The sequence below is a fragment of the Orycteropus afer genome, unplaced genomic scaffold, assembly GCF_000298275.1.
Source record: "Orycteropus afer afer isolate SDZICR_OR568_19922 unplaced genomic scaffold, OryAfe1.0 scaffold00436, whole genome shotgun sequence".
In the NCBI taxonomy this organism is placed as follows: domain Eukaryota; kingdom Metazoa; phylum Chordata; class Mammalia; order Tubulidentata; family Orycteropodidae; genus Orycteropus; species Orycteropus afer.
Genome location: NW_006922023.1, coordinates 2456982 through 2475973, shown reverse-complemented (window position 1 = coordinate 2475973; position 18992 = coordinate 2456982). Strand labels below are relative to the sequence as shown.

Here is an 18992-nt window from a genome sequence, read left to right as displayed (position 1 = left end):
TTCTTCTGCTAGTTGGGGTTTAGTCCACTTCTATATCCTTCCCTTCAAGGCTCAGGGGTCCAGGATTATCTTCTGTGTCTGTGTTTATTGGTTTCCCTTTTCTTTGTTGAAGAGGGTCTATGCCATCTTTCTGCCTAGTCCACCATCTTGCCGGAACTCCTGTTTGTACATTTTTAATTATGTATTTATGCCATGTATTAAGGCCTCTAAGTTTGTCCCTATATCTTCTGTGATGACCTTTACAGTTTCAGGTCTTACATTTAGGTCTTTGATCCATCTTGAGTTCATTTTTTATATGGTGTGATTAGATATGGGTCTTGTTTCATTTTTCTGCAAATAGATATCTAGTTTTGCCAACACTGTTAAAGAGATGATCCTTTCCCCCATCTAATGAGTCTCAGACCTTTTTAATGATCAGCTGTCAATAGATGGATGGATTTACTTCTATGTTCATGAGGGATATTCACCAATAATTTTCTTTTTTAATGGTGAGTTTGTGTGACTTTGGTACCAGGGTTATGGTTGCTTCATAACATGAATTCAGGAGTATTACCTCCTTTTCTATATTCTGGATAGTTTGAGTTGAATTGCTGTCACCTGTTCTCTGAATATTTGGTAGAATTTGCCAGTGAAGCAGTTTGGGCCAGGACTTTTTTGTCATTATTGTTGTTAGGAGGTTTTGTTTTTTCAAATGATCTGTTCAATTTCTTCTTTTGTGATGCATTTGCTCAGATTTTCTACAACAGTTTGAATTAATTTATGTAGGTACTATGCTTCTAGAGAAATTTCCATTTCTTTTAAATTTTCAAATGTATTAGAGTACAGTTCCTCATAGTATTCTGTTATCTTTTTTATTTTATTTGGTTCTGTTGTGACATTACTCACTATTTCTTATTTCTTATCTACATCTTCTCCTTCTTTCAGTTTTGGCAATGGTTTTTGAATTTTATTAATCCTTCCCAATTTTATTAAAACTTGATTCTTTCTGTTGTTTTTCTGTTTCGTATATTCCTGCTTGGATCTTTATTATTTCTTTTCTTTGACTGTAGGCTTATGTTCTTGCTCTATTTCTAAGTATTGGAAGTGTTGGGGTAAGGTGTTGATTTTGATTCTTCTTTTCTGATGTGTGCATTTATTACCATAAATTGCCTTCTGAACACTGCTTTTGCTGTGTTCCAAAAATTTTGATATATTGTGTTTTTGTTCTTGTTTGATTCAATAATTTATTTTTCATTTCTTCTGTTGTCTGGTAGTTTTTAAACAAGGTATCATTCAGTTTCCATGTGTTTGATTTTTTTCCCTCAGTCTTCCTACTGTTGATTTCTTATTTTATAATTTTGGGATTTCAGAATATGCTTTGCATTATTTAGAAGTCTTGCAATTTATTGAGGCTTGTTTTGTTTCCTATCCTATGATTTATTCTGGAGATGTTCCATGCACGCTAGAAAAGAATGTTTATTGTGCTCTTGTTTAGCAGAGTGCTTTGTATATGTCTATGAAGTCAAGTTGGTTGATTGTGTTGTTTAGGTCATCTGTGTCTTTGTTGAATTTCTTTCTTGTTGTTGTATCCTTAATTAAGAGTGGCATATTAAATTTTCCTATTATTCTGGAGTTGTCTATTTTGCTTTTCAATTTTTTAAGGTTTGATTTATGTATTTTTGGCCTCTTTCATTTTATGTTTAGATATTTATTATGATTATGTCCTCTTGTTGGAATGACCTTTTAATTATGAAATACTTTCCTTCCTTGACACTTTTGCTTTTTTTTTTTTTTTTACCTTAAAGTCTATTTTATCAGAAATTAATATTGCTACTCTTGCTCTTTTTTAGTTTTCATTCCCTAGCTATATGGTTTTTTATTCTTTGATTTTTAGGTTATTTTTGTATTTTTGTTTAAAGTGTGTCTCTTGTATTGATGGCTCATATTTTCTTATCCATTCTAGTACTATCTGTCTCTTTATTGATGCATTAATCCATTTACATTTAGGGTAATTTATCGATAGTTATGAATTTATTGCTGTCATTTTGCTTTTGTATATGTGTGTGTCGGGGGTAGGTCCTGCTAACTTCTTTGCTCCATTTAATTTTCTGTGCTGTGCTCATTTTGTTTATTGATTTTCTTATCGTTTACTTTGTTGCAGTTATTTTAGTATTTTCTTTTGATGAGAGGACTATTAATTTCCTTTGACATTGCCATGTCATTTATAATTTTCTTCCAAAGTTTATAACTGTCCATTTGTATTGAAATTGTCTTGATTCCCTCCCCATTTGGAAACTTTGTAACTATACTATTTATCCTCTTTGCTTTATAGATGTCTTCATTTACAAATTGATGTCTCTGGTTCCCTAGTTTCAGTTTTATTATGAATACTTATATATTTGGGTTGGTTTCTGGGTGATGTTGTCATGTGTATTAATCTCAAGTTAATCAAATCTGCTGTTGTTGTTTCTCTGTCTGAAGGACTCCTTTTAGCATTTCTTATAAGATTGGTCTGTTTTTCACAAATTCCCTTAATTTCTGTTTTTCTGGAAATGTCATAATTTTGCCATCATTTTTGAGGAATGGTTTTGTTGGCTATATAATCTTGGTTGGCAAATTTTGTCTTTCAGGGTTTTATATATGCCATCCCATTGCCTTATCACCCACTTGCTTTCTCCTGAGAAGTCAAAATTTAATCTTCATGGTTCTCCTTTTCAGGTAACTTTTTTTTTTCCTGAGCTACTTTCAAGATTCTTTCTTTGTCTTTGGTTTTGTGAAGTTTGATTATAATAGATCTTGGTGATTTTCTTTTGGTGTCTATCCTGTTTGGGGGTTCATTGAGATTCCTGAATGTATATCTTCTCATCTTTCATGATGTTAGGGAGTTTTTCTTCCAACAAATCTTCGACAGTTTTCTCTGTGCTTTTTATTATTATTTTGTCTCCTCCTGTTCTGGAATTCTGATTGAATGTAAGTTATTCCTCTTGATGGAGTCCCACACAAATCATAGGCTCTCTTCCTTTTTTTTCCCTTCTTTTTCTGACTCTTCCTCTTACAGAGTAATATTGAGAAATTTATCTTCAATCTCTTTAATTCTGTCTTCCATTGATTCGATTCTACTCCTTTGCCCTTTCAATGTTTTATCTATTTGTGAAACCTTAATATTCTCTTCTGGATTCCTATGTGTTGTTTTTGTATGGCTTATAATTTTTCATTTATTTTGTCAATTTTTTCTTGTCTTGTTTTCCTGAATTCTCCTAGAATGTTGTTTATATTTTCCTTGATGGGGTCAGTCTTTTCCTTGACATAATTTCTTTTGAATTCCTTAACAGGTAGCTCCAATGCCATTTTTCTACAGGAAGTTTTCTGGCTCTGTATTTTGGTCTTTGTTTGTGCCACTTTGTCTTCCTTCATTGTGTGAACTAAGGTCATCTTTTGTCTCTGAGACATTGTGGTTTTGTTGTATTTGTATTTAATTGGTGATTGTATGTTGATGTGTTTTGCCCAGGTTTGTTTGTTCATTTTTGCTGTTGTTGTTGTTTTGATATATCTGAGTGAATAGGGCCAGTCTGCTACTTTGTTCTCTAGTTTGGCAGCACTTAGGCATTCACCATTTGTTTCTTGGTGTGTGTGATAGAAGATGCGTGTGTGTGTGGGGGGGGGCAGTTCTCTGTTCACTGTGTAGAACAATTGAGGGTGGGTTCAGCTGATGTTGGCCAGTATGTATCATTGACTAGGTGGTGCAAGAGTGGTTGGTGGCCATCTCCCAGTAGTTCGAGTTTTCTGGTCTTCAGCTACTGGTATGAGCACCTTGTCCTGGGCAAGTGGAGTAAATTTTTTGGTTGCTGCACTGATTGGAATCTGCTTGCAAACATTCAAATTGGCCATGATGTGTCAGGCCAATTGAAAATTCACTATTCTATTTGTCTCCTTGTTTGCTGCTTTCATTAAGTTTTTTCTCTTAGTCAAATGTTTGATACACTTCATTTCCTTTGAATCTCAGTTTCCAGAATTATCATATGTATCTATTTCATTTGACTTCTTCTGTCTTTGTTGTTGTAGAGTCTGAGTAGCTTATCTGCTCAGTCTGACATATTGTTGGAAGTCTTCTTATGGACCTTTTGCTCTTGGGTATGCTGGCCTGTTTTTGGAAAAGAATGGGAAAATTATGAGAATTATTAATTAAGCAATTGCTAGAAATGGATTTTTCTGCAATTCAGGCTACATTCTACTAAAAATGGGATTTTTTAGTCTTTTGTTAGAAATATATAATAATAAATATTATCTGAAGATTAAAAAGAACTTCACAATGTAATCTAATTTAACATTAAGTTTAGGTACATACAACTCAATTATCTAATGTTGCTATAATGGAAATACCACAAGTGGATGCCTTTAAAAAACAGAAATTTATTCTCTCACGGTTTAGGAGGCTAGAAGTCTGAATTCAGTGTGCCAGCTCTAGGAGAAGGCTTTCTCTCTGTTTTGACTTTGAGGAAAAGTCCTTGTTTTCTTTCAATATTTGTGGGCCCTGTGTCCCTTAAAGATCTCCATGTGTCATGGCATCATTCTTCCCCTGTCATGGAAATTGTCAGCACAGGGACCCTGGGTGCAAAGAATGTGCTCTGCTCCTGGCTCTTCTCTCTTGATGGTACTGAGTTCCCTTTCTCTGGTCACTTCTCACTCCTTTTATTTTTGTAGGACAAAGATTATGCAGGCCATACTACAAGAAAAAAATCCTTACATCACATCAGGCCTATAGTGTGAATAAGGGTGTTATATCCCATCCTAATCCCTTTATAACTGATTTGCTTATCGTATCAGATCACATCATGGAGGATGATTACATCGTTACATAACTACCAAATTATATCATTACATAACTTCCATGACACTGAGAATCATGGCCCAGCTGAATTGACACATATTTTTGGGGGGCACAATTCAATCCATGACACTAACAAATACATTTTTTAGGGAACATAGAGTGGTAAAACATTTACACAGACTGATGATTCCTTTGTGATTTATTAAATTGGATGTAGTAAACTCTTATTTAAATGTCTGAAGTTAAGCTATTTCTTAAAAGGCATAAATAACTATTTACTTAAAAAATAAGGATTGCATAATCATTGTTCTTACCAGTCATAAGCACTGGTCTCACCAGTGCTTTCTTGTTTGGCTTATGCACCTCATTCTGGGGAAGAAATTCACCAGGCTCCTCATTCTTATCCACTGGTAGTACTGATACAAGGTCACTTCATGTTTCTTCTTTCCTCTATTTTAATTGTATAATTCTGCTCAAAAGAAGCATATCCTTCAAAGACATAGTGGTTTGTCTTTCCTGTAGCCCTTGGTACTTGTGGTTTATTAATAAACATTTCTCTTTCAGTTTATCCACATGGCTTGGTATTCTAGTTATCTTCTCTGATGTACCAAATATAAACTTGATAAACCTTTAGTTATCTTGATAAGTCATAGACATATTGAATGATAGCTGATCCCAGCTATATTTTTATTTATTATTCTAGCAAAGAATGATGTTGTGTCTGAAATTATGTCATTATAGACATGCAAAAACCTTCACTAGAAGTAGAGATGTCAGTTCTAGGTGATATAAATAAGTAAAGTCTGGTTCACACTTTGTTTTTTGCAATATTGCATTATTTTGAGTCCATGAAGTGTTATGGTAACATTTGTCATTTAAAGTATGAAAAAGTCTAAGAGTGTTTTTCTGGTTTACCAGTATATTGTCATGTGTTTTATTAAAAGAAAATATTTTTCTAATTAGAGAATTATTTTCCAAAAAAGCATAAAGATTGCTAAGAAAACCAGAGCAAAAACAGGTTCTCTCAGGCTGTGAGGGCTATTTAATAAAACTATTTTTCATTTCTGTTTACACAATTGATTCGTGGGTAAATATGCCAATTAATTAGTAAGACTTCAGTTCCCTTTTCTTACATATTTGTCTCCTAAATTTTTATACAAAAAATAAAAGAACTCCTCAGAGTAGAGTAATGCAAAAGTGATGGACGTCTGTTACTCTGCCCTCTAGTCCCATTTTAGCAATATTGGCTCTTAAATTTTGGATAAGAAAAAATAGAGAGAAGTTATTAGTCTTCAGAGGAAAAATTTCAAGTTAACAATACTAGAATATAAATAAAATTTATTTTAGAACTTCCAAAAAAAGAAAAAAAAAACCCAACTCACTGCCATTGAGTCAGTTGTGACTCATAGCAACCCCCGTTGGGTTTCCAGTGCTGTAAATCTTTGTGGAAGCAGACTGCCCCATCTTTTTCCATGGTGGCTGGTATGTTTAAACCACTGACCTTTTGGTTAGCAGCCAAATATCTTAACCACCACATCACCAGGACTTCTTATTTCAGTTCTTGTTGTTGTTGTTATTATGTGCCGTCGAGTCAGATCCGACTCATAGCGACCCCTCCTTGGGTTTCCGAGGCAGTATCACTACGGAAGTAGATTGCCCCATCTTCCTTCTGAGGAGTGGCTGGTGGATTTGAACCGCCAGCCTTCTTGTTAGCAGTCAAGTGCCTTAGGCACTATGCTACCAGAGCTCCTTTTTCTGTAAATGCTGAAAGAAGAATGGAATACATGGATATACTGCTGGTGTGAAAATCCACAAGAATGCATATGCTTTGGGAAGGCAGTGTGGTACTATGCTTAACAATACTCAGAACTCTGGAAGCAGATGGCCCAGGTTCTGATACTGACTTCTATTATTATGAAGTACATACAAAAAGAAATATTTATAAATTTATAAAATTTCCACATTAGTGAACTATCTTGCTCACCTTTCAGTATGTATGTACTCTATTTGAGATATTTCCTTGTTTATTCATCTATTGATTTTGTATAATAATAAACCCAAGGAGGGGTCGCTATGAGTTGGATCTGACTCGACGGCACATAACAACAACATCTCATACTATTAAAATGATCAAATTATTAATATATTAAAATTAAATTATGACTAAAAGAATTGTGTGGATATAGTACCTACAAAAAAACTAAAAAATCAAACTCACTGCTGTCGAGTTGATTCTGACCCTTAGTGACCCCTCCTTGGGTTTCTGAGGTGGTATCTCTGTGGAAGTAGAGTGCCCAGTCTTCCTTCTGAGGAGTGGTTGGTGGGATTGAACTACCATCCTTCTGATTAGCAGGCAAATGCCTTAGGGACTACATCATCAGTGCTGGGAACACTTAAATCTATTTTACTCCAAGTGTTGCCAGTTATTTAACTGTTGTGATCTTTAGCAACTTACCCTTCTGTTCTTCAATTCTAAAACTGAAATAATAGCCTTTGTTCTGCCTATATTACAAGGTTGTGGGAAAGAATAAATGAAATAATGTATGTTAAAGTCTTTGGTAACCTCTAATGTATACATGACTATGAAGGAATATTATTTTTTAGAAATTTTAAGAGGAGATATTTTACTTTGAAAAATTACTACAAATGGTGCTATAGGACTAAGTAGGATACATTTAGTCTGATTATTTGATTTTTATATTCTACCATGAAATCTCCTGGAAAAATACTCAAATATTTGAAGCAAGCTTTATGCCACTGCATTTTCTACCATTTGTGCTAATAATTATGCATGAAGGGCAAAGTAATTAGTAGCCTCACTGTAATTAATAGGTGTGGATTATTATTAATATTTTTAAGGCTTCTAATGGGTTTATTTTTTCAGCTTCTGACCATGTGAAATGAAACATTTGCAGCACTCACCATACTATTTTAAATGTTGCCTTTTTTTTAAAAAAATTTTATTTGAATTTTAGAGACTGCCAAAATTAGACAGCATTTTCCTTGAGATACTGTAGCTTTTATTTGCTTGAGATACTGTAGCTTTTATTTGGTTTTCCTTGAGATACTGTTGCTTTTATTTGCCATCTGTCTAGTGGGGGCCTTCTATAGGATCAGAAAGGAAAGAGTATCTGCCTACTATTGCAGTGGGTAGACCATTTGTCAGCTAGCCTCTACCTGGTATTCTACCCTGCCTATGTTGGTCACTGGGGAGCAAACTGAGACTGTGAAAAACGGGAATGCCAGCCCAGCCCTCAAGTACTTCTCATTCTATCAGGGTAGAGAAGATGTCCTTGGACTCCCTTGGAAGACACTATGGGGCATGACCATAATAGGTATCAAAGGATGTGGAGTATACTGAGGGGCTAGGGATATTTTGGAGGAATAAGTAGATGGTGAGGACTAGCCTCTGGGAGGAGACAGAACTTGACTGGGCATTGACAAGTGGGGGAGGGGCTGGAAGGGGGATGGTTTTGTGGGAATTTGGAAGTGTCTTAATGCAAGTACTGGTCAGTTTATTTATTTATTTATTTATTTATTTATTTTTGCACTGAAGTGGTTGGACATATTTGAAATCTCTGAGTAGCTAGTCTGATTATTATTTTCTCCTGTTTTAAACATTTTAAAACTAGACTCTGGAACAAATGCATCACATATTTTATCTCCTTGATTAAATGCAACCATCATAGAAGGATGGACTCTGTTATTATTTCCATTTGTACACAAAGAAACTGGCACACAGAGAGTTAGTAATCTGTTTAAGGTTGCACAACTAGGCTTTTTCCTCCTCCTCCCCCTTACAGTCTTTTTCAATAATCTCAGAAAAAAGATGTTTGGGTAATTTGTGGCAGTAGTGAAACAGAATATTTCCTTACTGCCTGCACTTGAGAGTGGAGGTGTGATAACATGGAGCCCTTGAAAGTAGGCAGCAGTGATAAGGATCAGACCAAATTAGGGATGGTGGAGGATGGAGGGTGGAACTAAGGATGGTGCTCTTGGTGGGAGATATGGCTTCCATCCAGCAATACAAAGGCTTCTTGCAGCTGGTTTCAGTTCCTTTTATGTTTGCACACCTTGTCTGGTTTTCTCCATCCCCATACCCATACTGTAAGGAATCAGACTGCTGTTGTTGTTGTTGTTGTTGTTTTGTGCCGTCGAGTCAGACCCGACTCATAGCGACCCCTCCTTGGGTTGCTGAGGCAGTATCACTATGGAAGTAGGTTGCCCAAACTTCAGACTAGACAAATTTAATTTCTTTTATTTTGTTTAACTTCTTATGTTGACCTTGTTGAGCCTTGGGGTTCTTTTATACCAGTCCAGGGTAGAGTCATCTCAGGACAGAAGTGCTATTGTGGCAAAATGCTTTATCTTTAGGAACTGGGTTTGCAATTTAGATGTTCAAGCAGGGTTTAATATGTCCCTACAGGTACTCTCAGGACAGTCCAGGGAAATAGTGGTATGTGACATTAATACCAGTTTTAATCATTGGCTCTATAGGAGAGCTTGGGTTGCAGTTTCAAAACATTTTGCTGCTAGTGCTGTAGAATGTCAGAAATAGGCTCTGTTCACAGGTGTCTGTAGAATGTCACAAATTGGATTTTGAAGACAGAGGATTTCAGGGTTGTTTGCCAGGGTTATCTCTTCTACCATTTCCATGCCCCATAAAATGGCTTACCCCCAGATCTCAGCTTCATGTTTATTCCACTGTTTTCCCTACATGTTTATTTTTGTTGCTTTTCCTTTATTCTTCATGTTTCAAATTTCTTCTGATCTCATTTGCTTTTTGTTTGAAGAATTTTCTTTAACATTTTTTTTTTTTTCAGAGCAGATCTGGAAAATAATTCGTTTAGTTTTCTTTTATGCAGGAATGTCTTTATGTTACCTTTATTCTTGAATCTTGTTTCTGCTGGATATAGAATTCTTGTCATTTATTTGCTTTCAGCACTTTATAAATATCATGTGATTTCTTTCTTTTCTCCATAATTTTTGATGAGAAAGTCACAGTCACCTAAATTGTTTCCCTACAGATAATGTATTGTTTTTTTCTGTGGCTGCTTTCAGTATTTTTTCTTTGTCTTTGTTTCCAGCAGTTTGATTATGATATTTCTGGACACAAATTTCTTTGGGCTTATTATGTTTGGGGTTCATCGTGCTCCTTAAATTTGTGTATGTTTGCCTTTTGCCAAATTTGGAAAGTTTTCAGCCATTAATTTTTCAAATACCCTCTTTTCTGGGACTCCATTACACAAGAGTTAGGTCTTTTGTTTGAGCCCCACAGGTCATTAAGGCTTTGTTCATTAAACAAATAAACAAAACAAACAAACAAACAAAAAAGCAAGAACTTTCTCTGTTGTTAGATTGGATAGTTTTTAATTGATCTGAAAATTCACTGATGATTTCCTCTGTCTTCTCCATTCTGCTCCTGAGCCCATTTAGTGAGTTTTAAAATTTGGTTACTGCATTTTTTCCATTCTAAAATTTCCATTTGTTTGTTCTTTAAATTTTCTTTTTCTTTTTTTTTTTTCTGAGACTTTTTTTCCCATTGGTTTCAGTAGTGTTCATGATTGTTTGCTGGGGCATTTGTATTATTGCTACTTGAAGGTTTTTGTCAAATACATGTGTCATCTTGGGGTTGGTGTGTCTTTTCATTGTCTTTTCTCATATTTTCCTAGTTCTTTACATACTGGGTAACTTTGGACTATATTCTGGAAATTTCATGTATTATTGTGTGAAACATTCAACTATTGCTGTTGCATCAATTGCAACTTACAGCATCCCTGTAGGAGAGAGGAGAATTGTCATTCAGGGTCTCCAAGGCTGTAAATCTTTATGGAAGCAGACTACCACATCTTTCTCCCATAGAGTACCTGGTGGGTTCAAACTTCCAACCTTTTGGTTCACAGATGAGTGTTTTAACCACTGAGAAACTATGACTTCTCTTTTGAAACATTAGACCTTATTTAAATCCTATGGAGAATGTACATGTTTTTGTTTTAGCAGGCCGTTGACCACTGGTTAGTTTCAGGCCACAGATTCCAACGTATCTTCTGTGGGTTGTGGTTCCAATGCCAGTTCTGTTTTTGAAGCCTTTGAAGTGCTACTCAGAGCTGTCTCATATGTGTACTAATCAGTGGCCAGTCTGGGGTCTTGGTGGAGGATACCTCAGAGCTAAGATGTCAAGCTCTTTGGTTTGCATAATAAGATTAGATCTGCCCCCTCCAGCTTAGGGGAGCAAAGACATTCATAATAATTTTATGGATTTCCTTCTCTGAATTGTTTCCTTCTCATAATCTCCCTGGAACTTTCCACTTTTTGATACTCTGGCTATAAATCTGGGGTTTTAGTCATCTCTGAAATTTTCTGAATCCTCTGAATTTCTAGGGCTAATCAACACTAGGACAAAGGGAGGATGAAAAGCAGTGGGAGTTAGCCCTTTTCTTTGAAGCCAGCTCCATCAAACATAGAGGAAGTTTCCTCTCCTCAGTGTTGTGTACTCCTTTTCCCAGCATTGGGATGTGGGTGATCAGAGAAATGAAAGAGATTTTTAAAAATGTTTATTTATTTTTTGTTTTTGAGAATATACACAGCAAAGCATACCCCAATCCAACAGTTTTTCCATGTACCATTTAGTGGCATTGATTACATTCTTCAAGTTATGCAACCATTCTCACCCTCCTTTTCTGAGCTGTTCCTCCCCATTAACATAAATTCACTGCCTAAGGTTCCTATCTAATTTTTCAAGTTGCTATTATCAATTTGATCCCATATAGGTAGTTCTTAAAAGAGCACAATGCTCAAGGCAGACTTTTTTTTTTTTTTAAAGAAAAAAAAAACTAAGCTAATCTACTGTTTGGCTTTAAGAAGACTTCAGGGATATTTTTCGTTTAAGATTTAAAGATTATCTCAGGGCAGTAGTTTCAGGGGTTCATCCAGCCTTCATGGCTGTAGACTAAAGTCCAGAGTCCATGAGTATTTGAAGTTCTGTCCTTCATTTCCTCCTTTTGATCAGGATTCTTCTAGGGAATCTTTGATCAAAATGTTCAGTAATGGTAGCTGGGTAACACCCAGTTATTTTGGTCTCATAGCAAAGGAGCCAGTTGTTCATGGGAGAAGTTAGCCACACATTCCATATCTTGCCCCTGTTCCTGACTCTTCTTCTTCGTCTGTTGTTCCAGAAGAATAGAGACCAATTGCGGAGGCTTGTATGGCTGTGTACAAGCTTTTAAGCCTGCAGGTGCTATGCAGTGGATTAGGAGGTAGAACAGAAGCAGTAAACATGTTATTACACCAATTAACTAAGATGTCCCATGGAACTATTACTTTAAACTTCCAAATCAAGTAACCAAATCCCATGAGGTTTTTGCTTGTACATAAGCAGACTCAGCAACTACTCTCTCTCTTTATTTCTATTTCCTTCTTTTTTTTTTTTTTTAATAATTGTTGCAAATATATCTATCACACAACTTTTGAAAGAGATTTCCTAAGGAGGGAAAATGTCTACATTTTCCTATGTATTAGGAGGAGTTCTCTTTGCTGCCTCTGGACTCAGCTTTAAAGAGCTGCTCCAGTGCTCTCTCTTTCTGAGCCCCAAAGCTTACTTCCAGGCTTCTGGTACATTGACTCTACTCTGGGGACACCGTAGGAAGAAAAATGGTAAACTCATTGTCAGCTTTGTGTACCTCAATTTCTGGTTTTCTTCCCCAATCATCCTGCTATTATTTACTTTCCAGAGTCTTTATATAGTTGTTCCATGTTTTCCACCCAAGTTCCAATGGGAGTGAAATTTAGTGAAATAGTTATTTTGAGTAAGAGTGACTGGATGAGTGTGTTACTTCATTTTACCTAGAATTGTGACTCATGATTATATTTGTATGCTTACTTTTGTATCATATGAATGATACTTGGCATATAAAGCTTATTTGTCTTTTATTGTCAGTGACAGTATATGAAGTACGTATGACCACAGGCGAACTATGGAATGCTGGAACAAAAGCAAATGTCTATATTTCTATCTATGGGGAAAAGGGAGATACAGGATCTAGACAACTATTTAGATCTAAGAGCACCTTCAATTTCTTAAGAGGACAAGTAAGTGAGAAAAAGTTTTATATATAACAAATTTTTGTTGTTGAATGTTGAAATTGAATATATTACATCATTTTCACTGTTACTAATAACACAAGTAAGGCACTCTGATGGCACAGTTGTTAAGTGCTTACTTGCCAACCAAAAGGTTGCTTTTTGAATCCACTTAGCATCTCTATGTAAGAAAGTCTTGGGGACCTGCTTCCATAAAGATTACAGCCTAGGAAAGCCTACATAGCAGTTCTACTCTGTAACACAAATAACATTTAGAGGCTGTTTTGTTTTGTTTCTGCTGTAATTTTTTAACTGATTTTCCATATTTTAGTTATTTCGGCTTTCTTTGATGACCCAAGCAGTTCTTAAATGAGTGCATCCAGATATTTTCATTGCATATTTTCTTTTCTTTTTAAAGAACATGTACAGAAATTATCATTAAATATCATAGTTCTTAATTTTCTCTGCCAATATTTTCTTTTATTTCATAGAATGTCCTATTTTTTTTTTTTTTTAGCAGATCTGTTTGATGTATAAAGGGATAACAAAAATCTGTTGCCATTGAGTCAATTCTGGCTCATGATGACCCTAAGAGATACAGAGTAGAACTGCTCCATAGGGTTTTCTTCTCTGTAATCTTAATGGAAGCAGATCACCAGTCTTTTTTCTTTCGTGGTAGCACTGAATGGGTTTGAGCCACCAGTCTTTAGTCAAGAGCAAACATTTGTGCTACCTTATTTGTTATGGATTAACCTGTACCAGACATGAACAGTATCGTTGGTTAATGAGCGCAAATAATTTCATTTCTTATAGCTTACTTTCTTAACAGTGTATTTTATGCAATGGAAGAGTAGTTAAAAAATAAAATAGTCTTACTGCATTTCAGAAGAGCTGAGCTCTAATCCTAAATCTACGACTCACCCTTTTTTATCTATAGACAAGATATGCTTTTCTTGCTGTACTTCTTGGAGGATAAATCAAAATATATGTGAAAATACTTTGAAACATGAGACACTATACAAATGCAAAGTTTTTTTTTTGTTTGATTTTGGATTCTTTTCAACTGATGTGCTACATGTAGGTTTTTCTTTTTTTCATTTTCACCTGTAACATTTTCTTACATAGGTTTTTTTCAAAGGAACTTTGGGCTCTTCGAGTTTAACCACAAATAATGACAGCATACACATATCATCTAATTTTGATTGTAGCAGCATGGTGGGACTCCAAGTAAATGCTATAACTCTAATATTTTTACATTCTTATCCTAAAATTAATAAACATTATAATAATGAATGGGAGCTATGTATGGTAGCATAGTGCCTAAGGCACTTGACTGCTAACCAAAAGACTGGCAGTTCAAACCCATCAGCCACTCCTTGGAAGGAAGATGTGGCAATCTACTTCTGTAGTGATACTGCCTTGGAAACCCAAGGAGGGGTTGCTATGAGTTGGGTCCAACTCAACAGCACATATCAACAACAACAGCAATAGTAATCAGTGGTCTACAGATATTGCTTGTGAAAGCAAAATAATTCCTTCCCAGTACAGACAAGAGTTTTGTATATTTAGTATATTTATGAATGTAAACTTATTGTATATTTCATAATTATTACATTTATAATTATTTAAAAAATATAATTGTAGATATTCCCCAAGATATGCTTTTACAACTATAAGTTAGCAACAAAGAAGAGAAGGGTATAATTGAAAAACAGGTATTATAGTTTATAAAATACTGTTTTGCCTTTAATTTCTTAATCTAGACAGATGTGTGTTTGCTTAATGAACCTTTTTTTTTTTTTTTTTTTGCAGTAAGTTATCACTATATCTTAATTTTCACTTTTGGTAGAAATAATAGTTAATGTCCTAGACTTAATTAAATTCTTTTGATTGGTTATAGACTGACACTTTCTCTCTGGAAGCTGTGCACCTTGGGGATTTGTATAAAGTTGTCATAGGTCATGATGGCCTTGGACCAGGTAAGATTTTATTATTAAGATTTGGCATAATGTGTAAGGCATTTGACTGCTAACCAAAAGGTTGGCCATTCAAATCCACCAAACACTCCATGGAAGGAAGCCTGGGAAATCTACTTCCATAAAGATTTACCACCTTGGAAGCACAATGGGGGTCACTATGAGTTGGAATTGACTTGATGGCAGTGAGTTTTTTTTTTTTTTAATTCTACTATATTTATGCAAAACTCTGCACAAATATAGAAAATAACTGTGGAAAATTGCTCTCTAAATTTTTACCATATATAATCAAATTATTTTCTCCAAATATCATTTGAAATTTAGACAGATGTATTTTTCTTCAAAGTGACCTGGGCTTAGATATATAATAGAGCTAACAAGGGGCAAAATTATGATAACTACTTGGCCACAGCCCACCACCCTGAGGAAATGAGCAGTTGAACCTATGGACTTGGGACCATGGTTGCAGGGGACATCAAGTTCAATTGGCATAACATACCACACAAAAATAATGTTCTACATTCTACTTTGGTGAGTAGTGACTGGGGTCTTAAAAGCTTGCAAGCAGCCATCTAGATGCAATAGTGCTTGTCCAGAGCAAAGGAGAATGAAGAAAACTAAAGATGCATAGAAACAATTAGTCCAAGGGACTAGTAGACCATGTCATCCTCAGCCTATATGACCATGAGTCCAGAAGAAGTAGATGATGCCAAACTACCACTCTCAACCATTTGGAAAGGGATCAGTGCAGGAGATCCTGGATACAGTGGGAGAACAATGTAGAACAAAACTCAAAATCATAAAAAGACCAGGTTTGCTGGTCTGATAGAGCCTGAGACTATGCCCCAGGTTACCCTTCAGGTCTGGAACTGGACTTACGTCTGTGGCTTTCAGCCAAACAATGGATAGACATATAGGCTGAACATTTACGTCAGGTAGATACACTCCTTAGAGTGATCAATCATGGGAGAACAGAAGGCAGTGTTTGCGTGGAGAGATAGCTTGGGGGACAGTAATACATAGGAAAGAAGGACACAGGGAAGAGACGGGAGGAAGTGGGAAGAGAGCTGTTACATTGTGGGGAATTGCAATCAATGTCGTGAAACAAAATGTGTATGAACTTCTGTGTGGAAAATAAATTTTCTATGTAAACTTTCACCCAAATCACAATAAAAATTGGGAAAAAAAAAAAAACCTGGGCTCCAGTAATTGGGTTTTTCGCCCCAAAATCCTGAAAAGAATAAGGCAAAAAAAAAAAAAAAAAAGAGGGTGGGAGGGGAAGGGAGATATTGGGATTGATATGCTATGGCTTGTGGGAGCATTCCAACAAGCTGCTGGTTGAGGCAACAAGCATCTACTGGTGATAACAGTGCACAGAGCTAGTGCTGGCGATAGTGCCAACAGCAGAATATTGAGGAGACTGCCTGCCAGCAGGATCTCAGGTATGTTTTCTCCTTCTACTTTGTTCATATGTTTTTTCACCAGGTCTGTGAGATGACTCACATCCTTCCAATGCATTCTTCTTCTGCTATATAAAAGCTGTAAGATAAATATAATTCATTTAGCAAAGACAGGATACTAAAGGGTGCATACCAAAAAGAGCATAAAAAAACAAAAAAGCCTAAAACTAGGTGATACTTGCACAAATGTGTTAAACTTTCCTACTAAAAAGTATCAAAGTTTACTTTTCAAAATACCAAGAACAAAATTCTCATACAAATATATTATGATCAGGTGTTCAAATAATTTGTGACAGAATTAGCAGGAGGCAAATTTGGTTCAAAGGAGAATATCAGAAATTTATCTTAACGACAACAAAAAGCAAAATAAAATATTTAGGTTAGGGGAAAAAAAAGAAAAGTGTATCCAAATGGGGAAGGAGAAGTAAAACTATCTGTTTTTGCAGATCACATCGTTCTACATATATATAAATACCATAGAATCCAGAAAGGAGTTATTAGAATTAATAACTGAATTCAACAATGGCAGGGTAGAAGGTAAACAAAAATCAGTAGGGTTTCTACACATATGCAGTGTGCAAGAGGAAAAGAAAATTAAGGGAACGTTACCTTTTAAAATAGTATCTACAAGTAAAAACACCTAGGAATAAATTTAACCTGGACAGTAAAAACCCTGTATACAAAAATGTGTACAACATGGCTTAAAGAAATCAAAGACAACCTAAATAAATGGAAGACTATCTAGTATTTGGGGATTGGAAGCTTAATGCACTTAAGAGTCAATACTACCCAAAGAAATCTATAAATCCAATTAAATCCCCGTAAATATCCCAACAGTCTTCTTGGCATAAATGGAAAAGCCAATCTTCAAATTTATATGGAAGGGCAAGGGACCTTGATTAGATGAAATAATCCTAAAAAAGAGGAAAAAAGAAGGATGACTCATTTTCTTACTTCAAACATGGTATGAATCTACAATTTAAAATAATAGGGTACTTGTATAAGGATCTCTGGTAGTACGGTGGTTAAAGCGTTTGGCTGCTAACCAAAGGTTTGTGATTCAAATCCACCAGCTACTCTGCAGGAGAAAGATGAGTCAGTCCACTTCAGTAAAGATTTATTGTTGTTGTTGTTGTTATGTGCCATCGAATTGGACCCGACTCATAGCGACCCTCCTTGGGTTTCTGAGGCAGTATCACTACGGAAGTAGATTGCCCCATCTTTACAGCCCTGGAAATCCTATGGGGGAAGTTCTAGATTTTTTGGGGGATACTAGTACAATAACAGGCCAATTGTGAGTTCTTTTGTTTTCTTTATGTTGAGGTGTAATCCATACTGAACATTAAATTCTTTTTCATCAGTAAGTGCTTCAAGTCATCTTTACTTTCAGCAAGTAAGGTTGTGTCATCTGCATATTGCAGATTGTTAATGAGTCTTCCTCCAATACTGATGCCACGTTTTTCTTCATATAGTCTCGCTTCGCAGATTATTTACTCAGCATAGATATTGAATAAGCATAGTGAAAAGATATAACCCTGACATACTGCATTCCTGATTTTAAACCGTGGAGTATCTCCTTGTTCTATTTGAACAACAGCCTGTTGGCCTGTGTACAGATTCCCCATGAGCACAATTAAGTGTTCTGGAATTCCCATTCTTTGCAGTGTTATCCATAATTAGTCATATCCATACAGTCAAATGTATTATCATAGTCAATAGAACACAGGCAAACATCTTTCTGATAGTCTTTTCTTTCAGTGAAGGTCCATCTGACATCAGCAATGATATCCCCATTCCATATCCTCTTCTGAATCCAGCTTGGATTTCTGGAAGTTCCCTGTCAATATACTGCTGTAACCATTTCTAAATTATCTTTAGCAAAGTTTTACTTGTGTGTGATATTAATGATATTGTTTGCTAATTTACACCTTCTGTTGGTTCACCTTTCTTTAGAATAGGCACAAATATGGATGTCTTCCAGTTGGTTGGCCAGGTAACTGTCTTCAAAATTTCTTGGCATAAATGAGTAAGCATCTCCAGTGCTGCATCTGTTTGTTAAAATATCTCAGTAGGTCTTCTGTCACTTCCTGAAGCCTTGATTTTTGACAATTCCTTCAGTGCAGCTTGGACTTTTTCCTTCAATACAGTTGATTCTTGATCATATGCTACCTCCTGATATATTTGAACACCAACCAGTTCTTTTTGGTACAGTGAGTCTGTGTATTCCTTCCATCTTCTTTTGATGCTTCCTGAATTGTTTGATATTTTCCCCACAGAATCCTTTAATATTGCAAGTTGAGGCTTAAATTCCTTCATTTCTTTAAGCTTGAGAAACACTCAGCATGTTCTTCCTTTTTGTTTTTCTAATTCCAGGTCTTTGCACAGAGTCTCTTCTGACATTTGTTTTGGTCTTTTCTTCCTTTCCTGTCTTTTTAATGACCTTTTGTTTTCTTCATATATGATATTCTTGATGTCATCTGTGGCAGTTAAGGTTGTGTGTCAATTTTCCTGAGGCTCGGTTTTGAGTTACTTAGCAGCTGGATGTAGTTATTCCCCAGGATGAGATTGTAATTATCTCTCTGGTGGAATCTGCTGTGAGACATTAATCAATGGAAAGGGAGCCTCCTTTAGGGTGTGGCTTGCTTCCAGTATATGTAGAGAAGCTTTGGG

At 35.7% G+C, this 18992-nt stretch overlaps 1 protein-coding gene across 1 annotated transcript in view; it reads left to right on the top strand.

Moving 5' to 3' along the window:
- RP1 (RP1 axonemal microtubule associated) overlaps positions 1-18992 on the top strand; it is an 874252-nt gene that overhangs the window by 132146 nt on the left and 723114 nt on the right. The window contains 2 exon segments of the mRNA XM_042782735.1: positions 12744-12895; positions 14787-14865. Coding sequence (XP_042638669.1) covers positions 12744-12895; positions 14787-14865 — 231 coding nt within the window.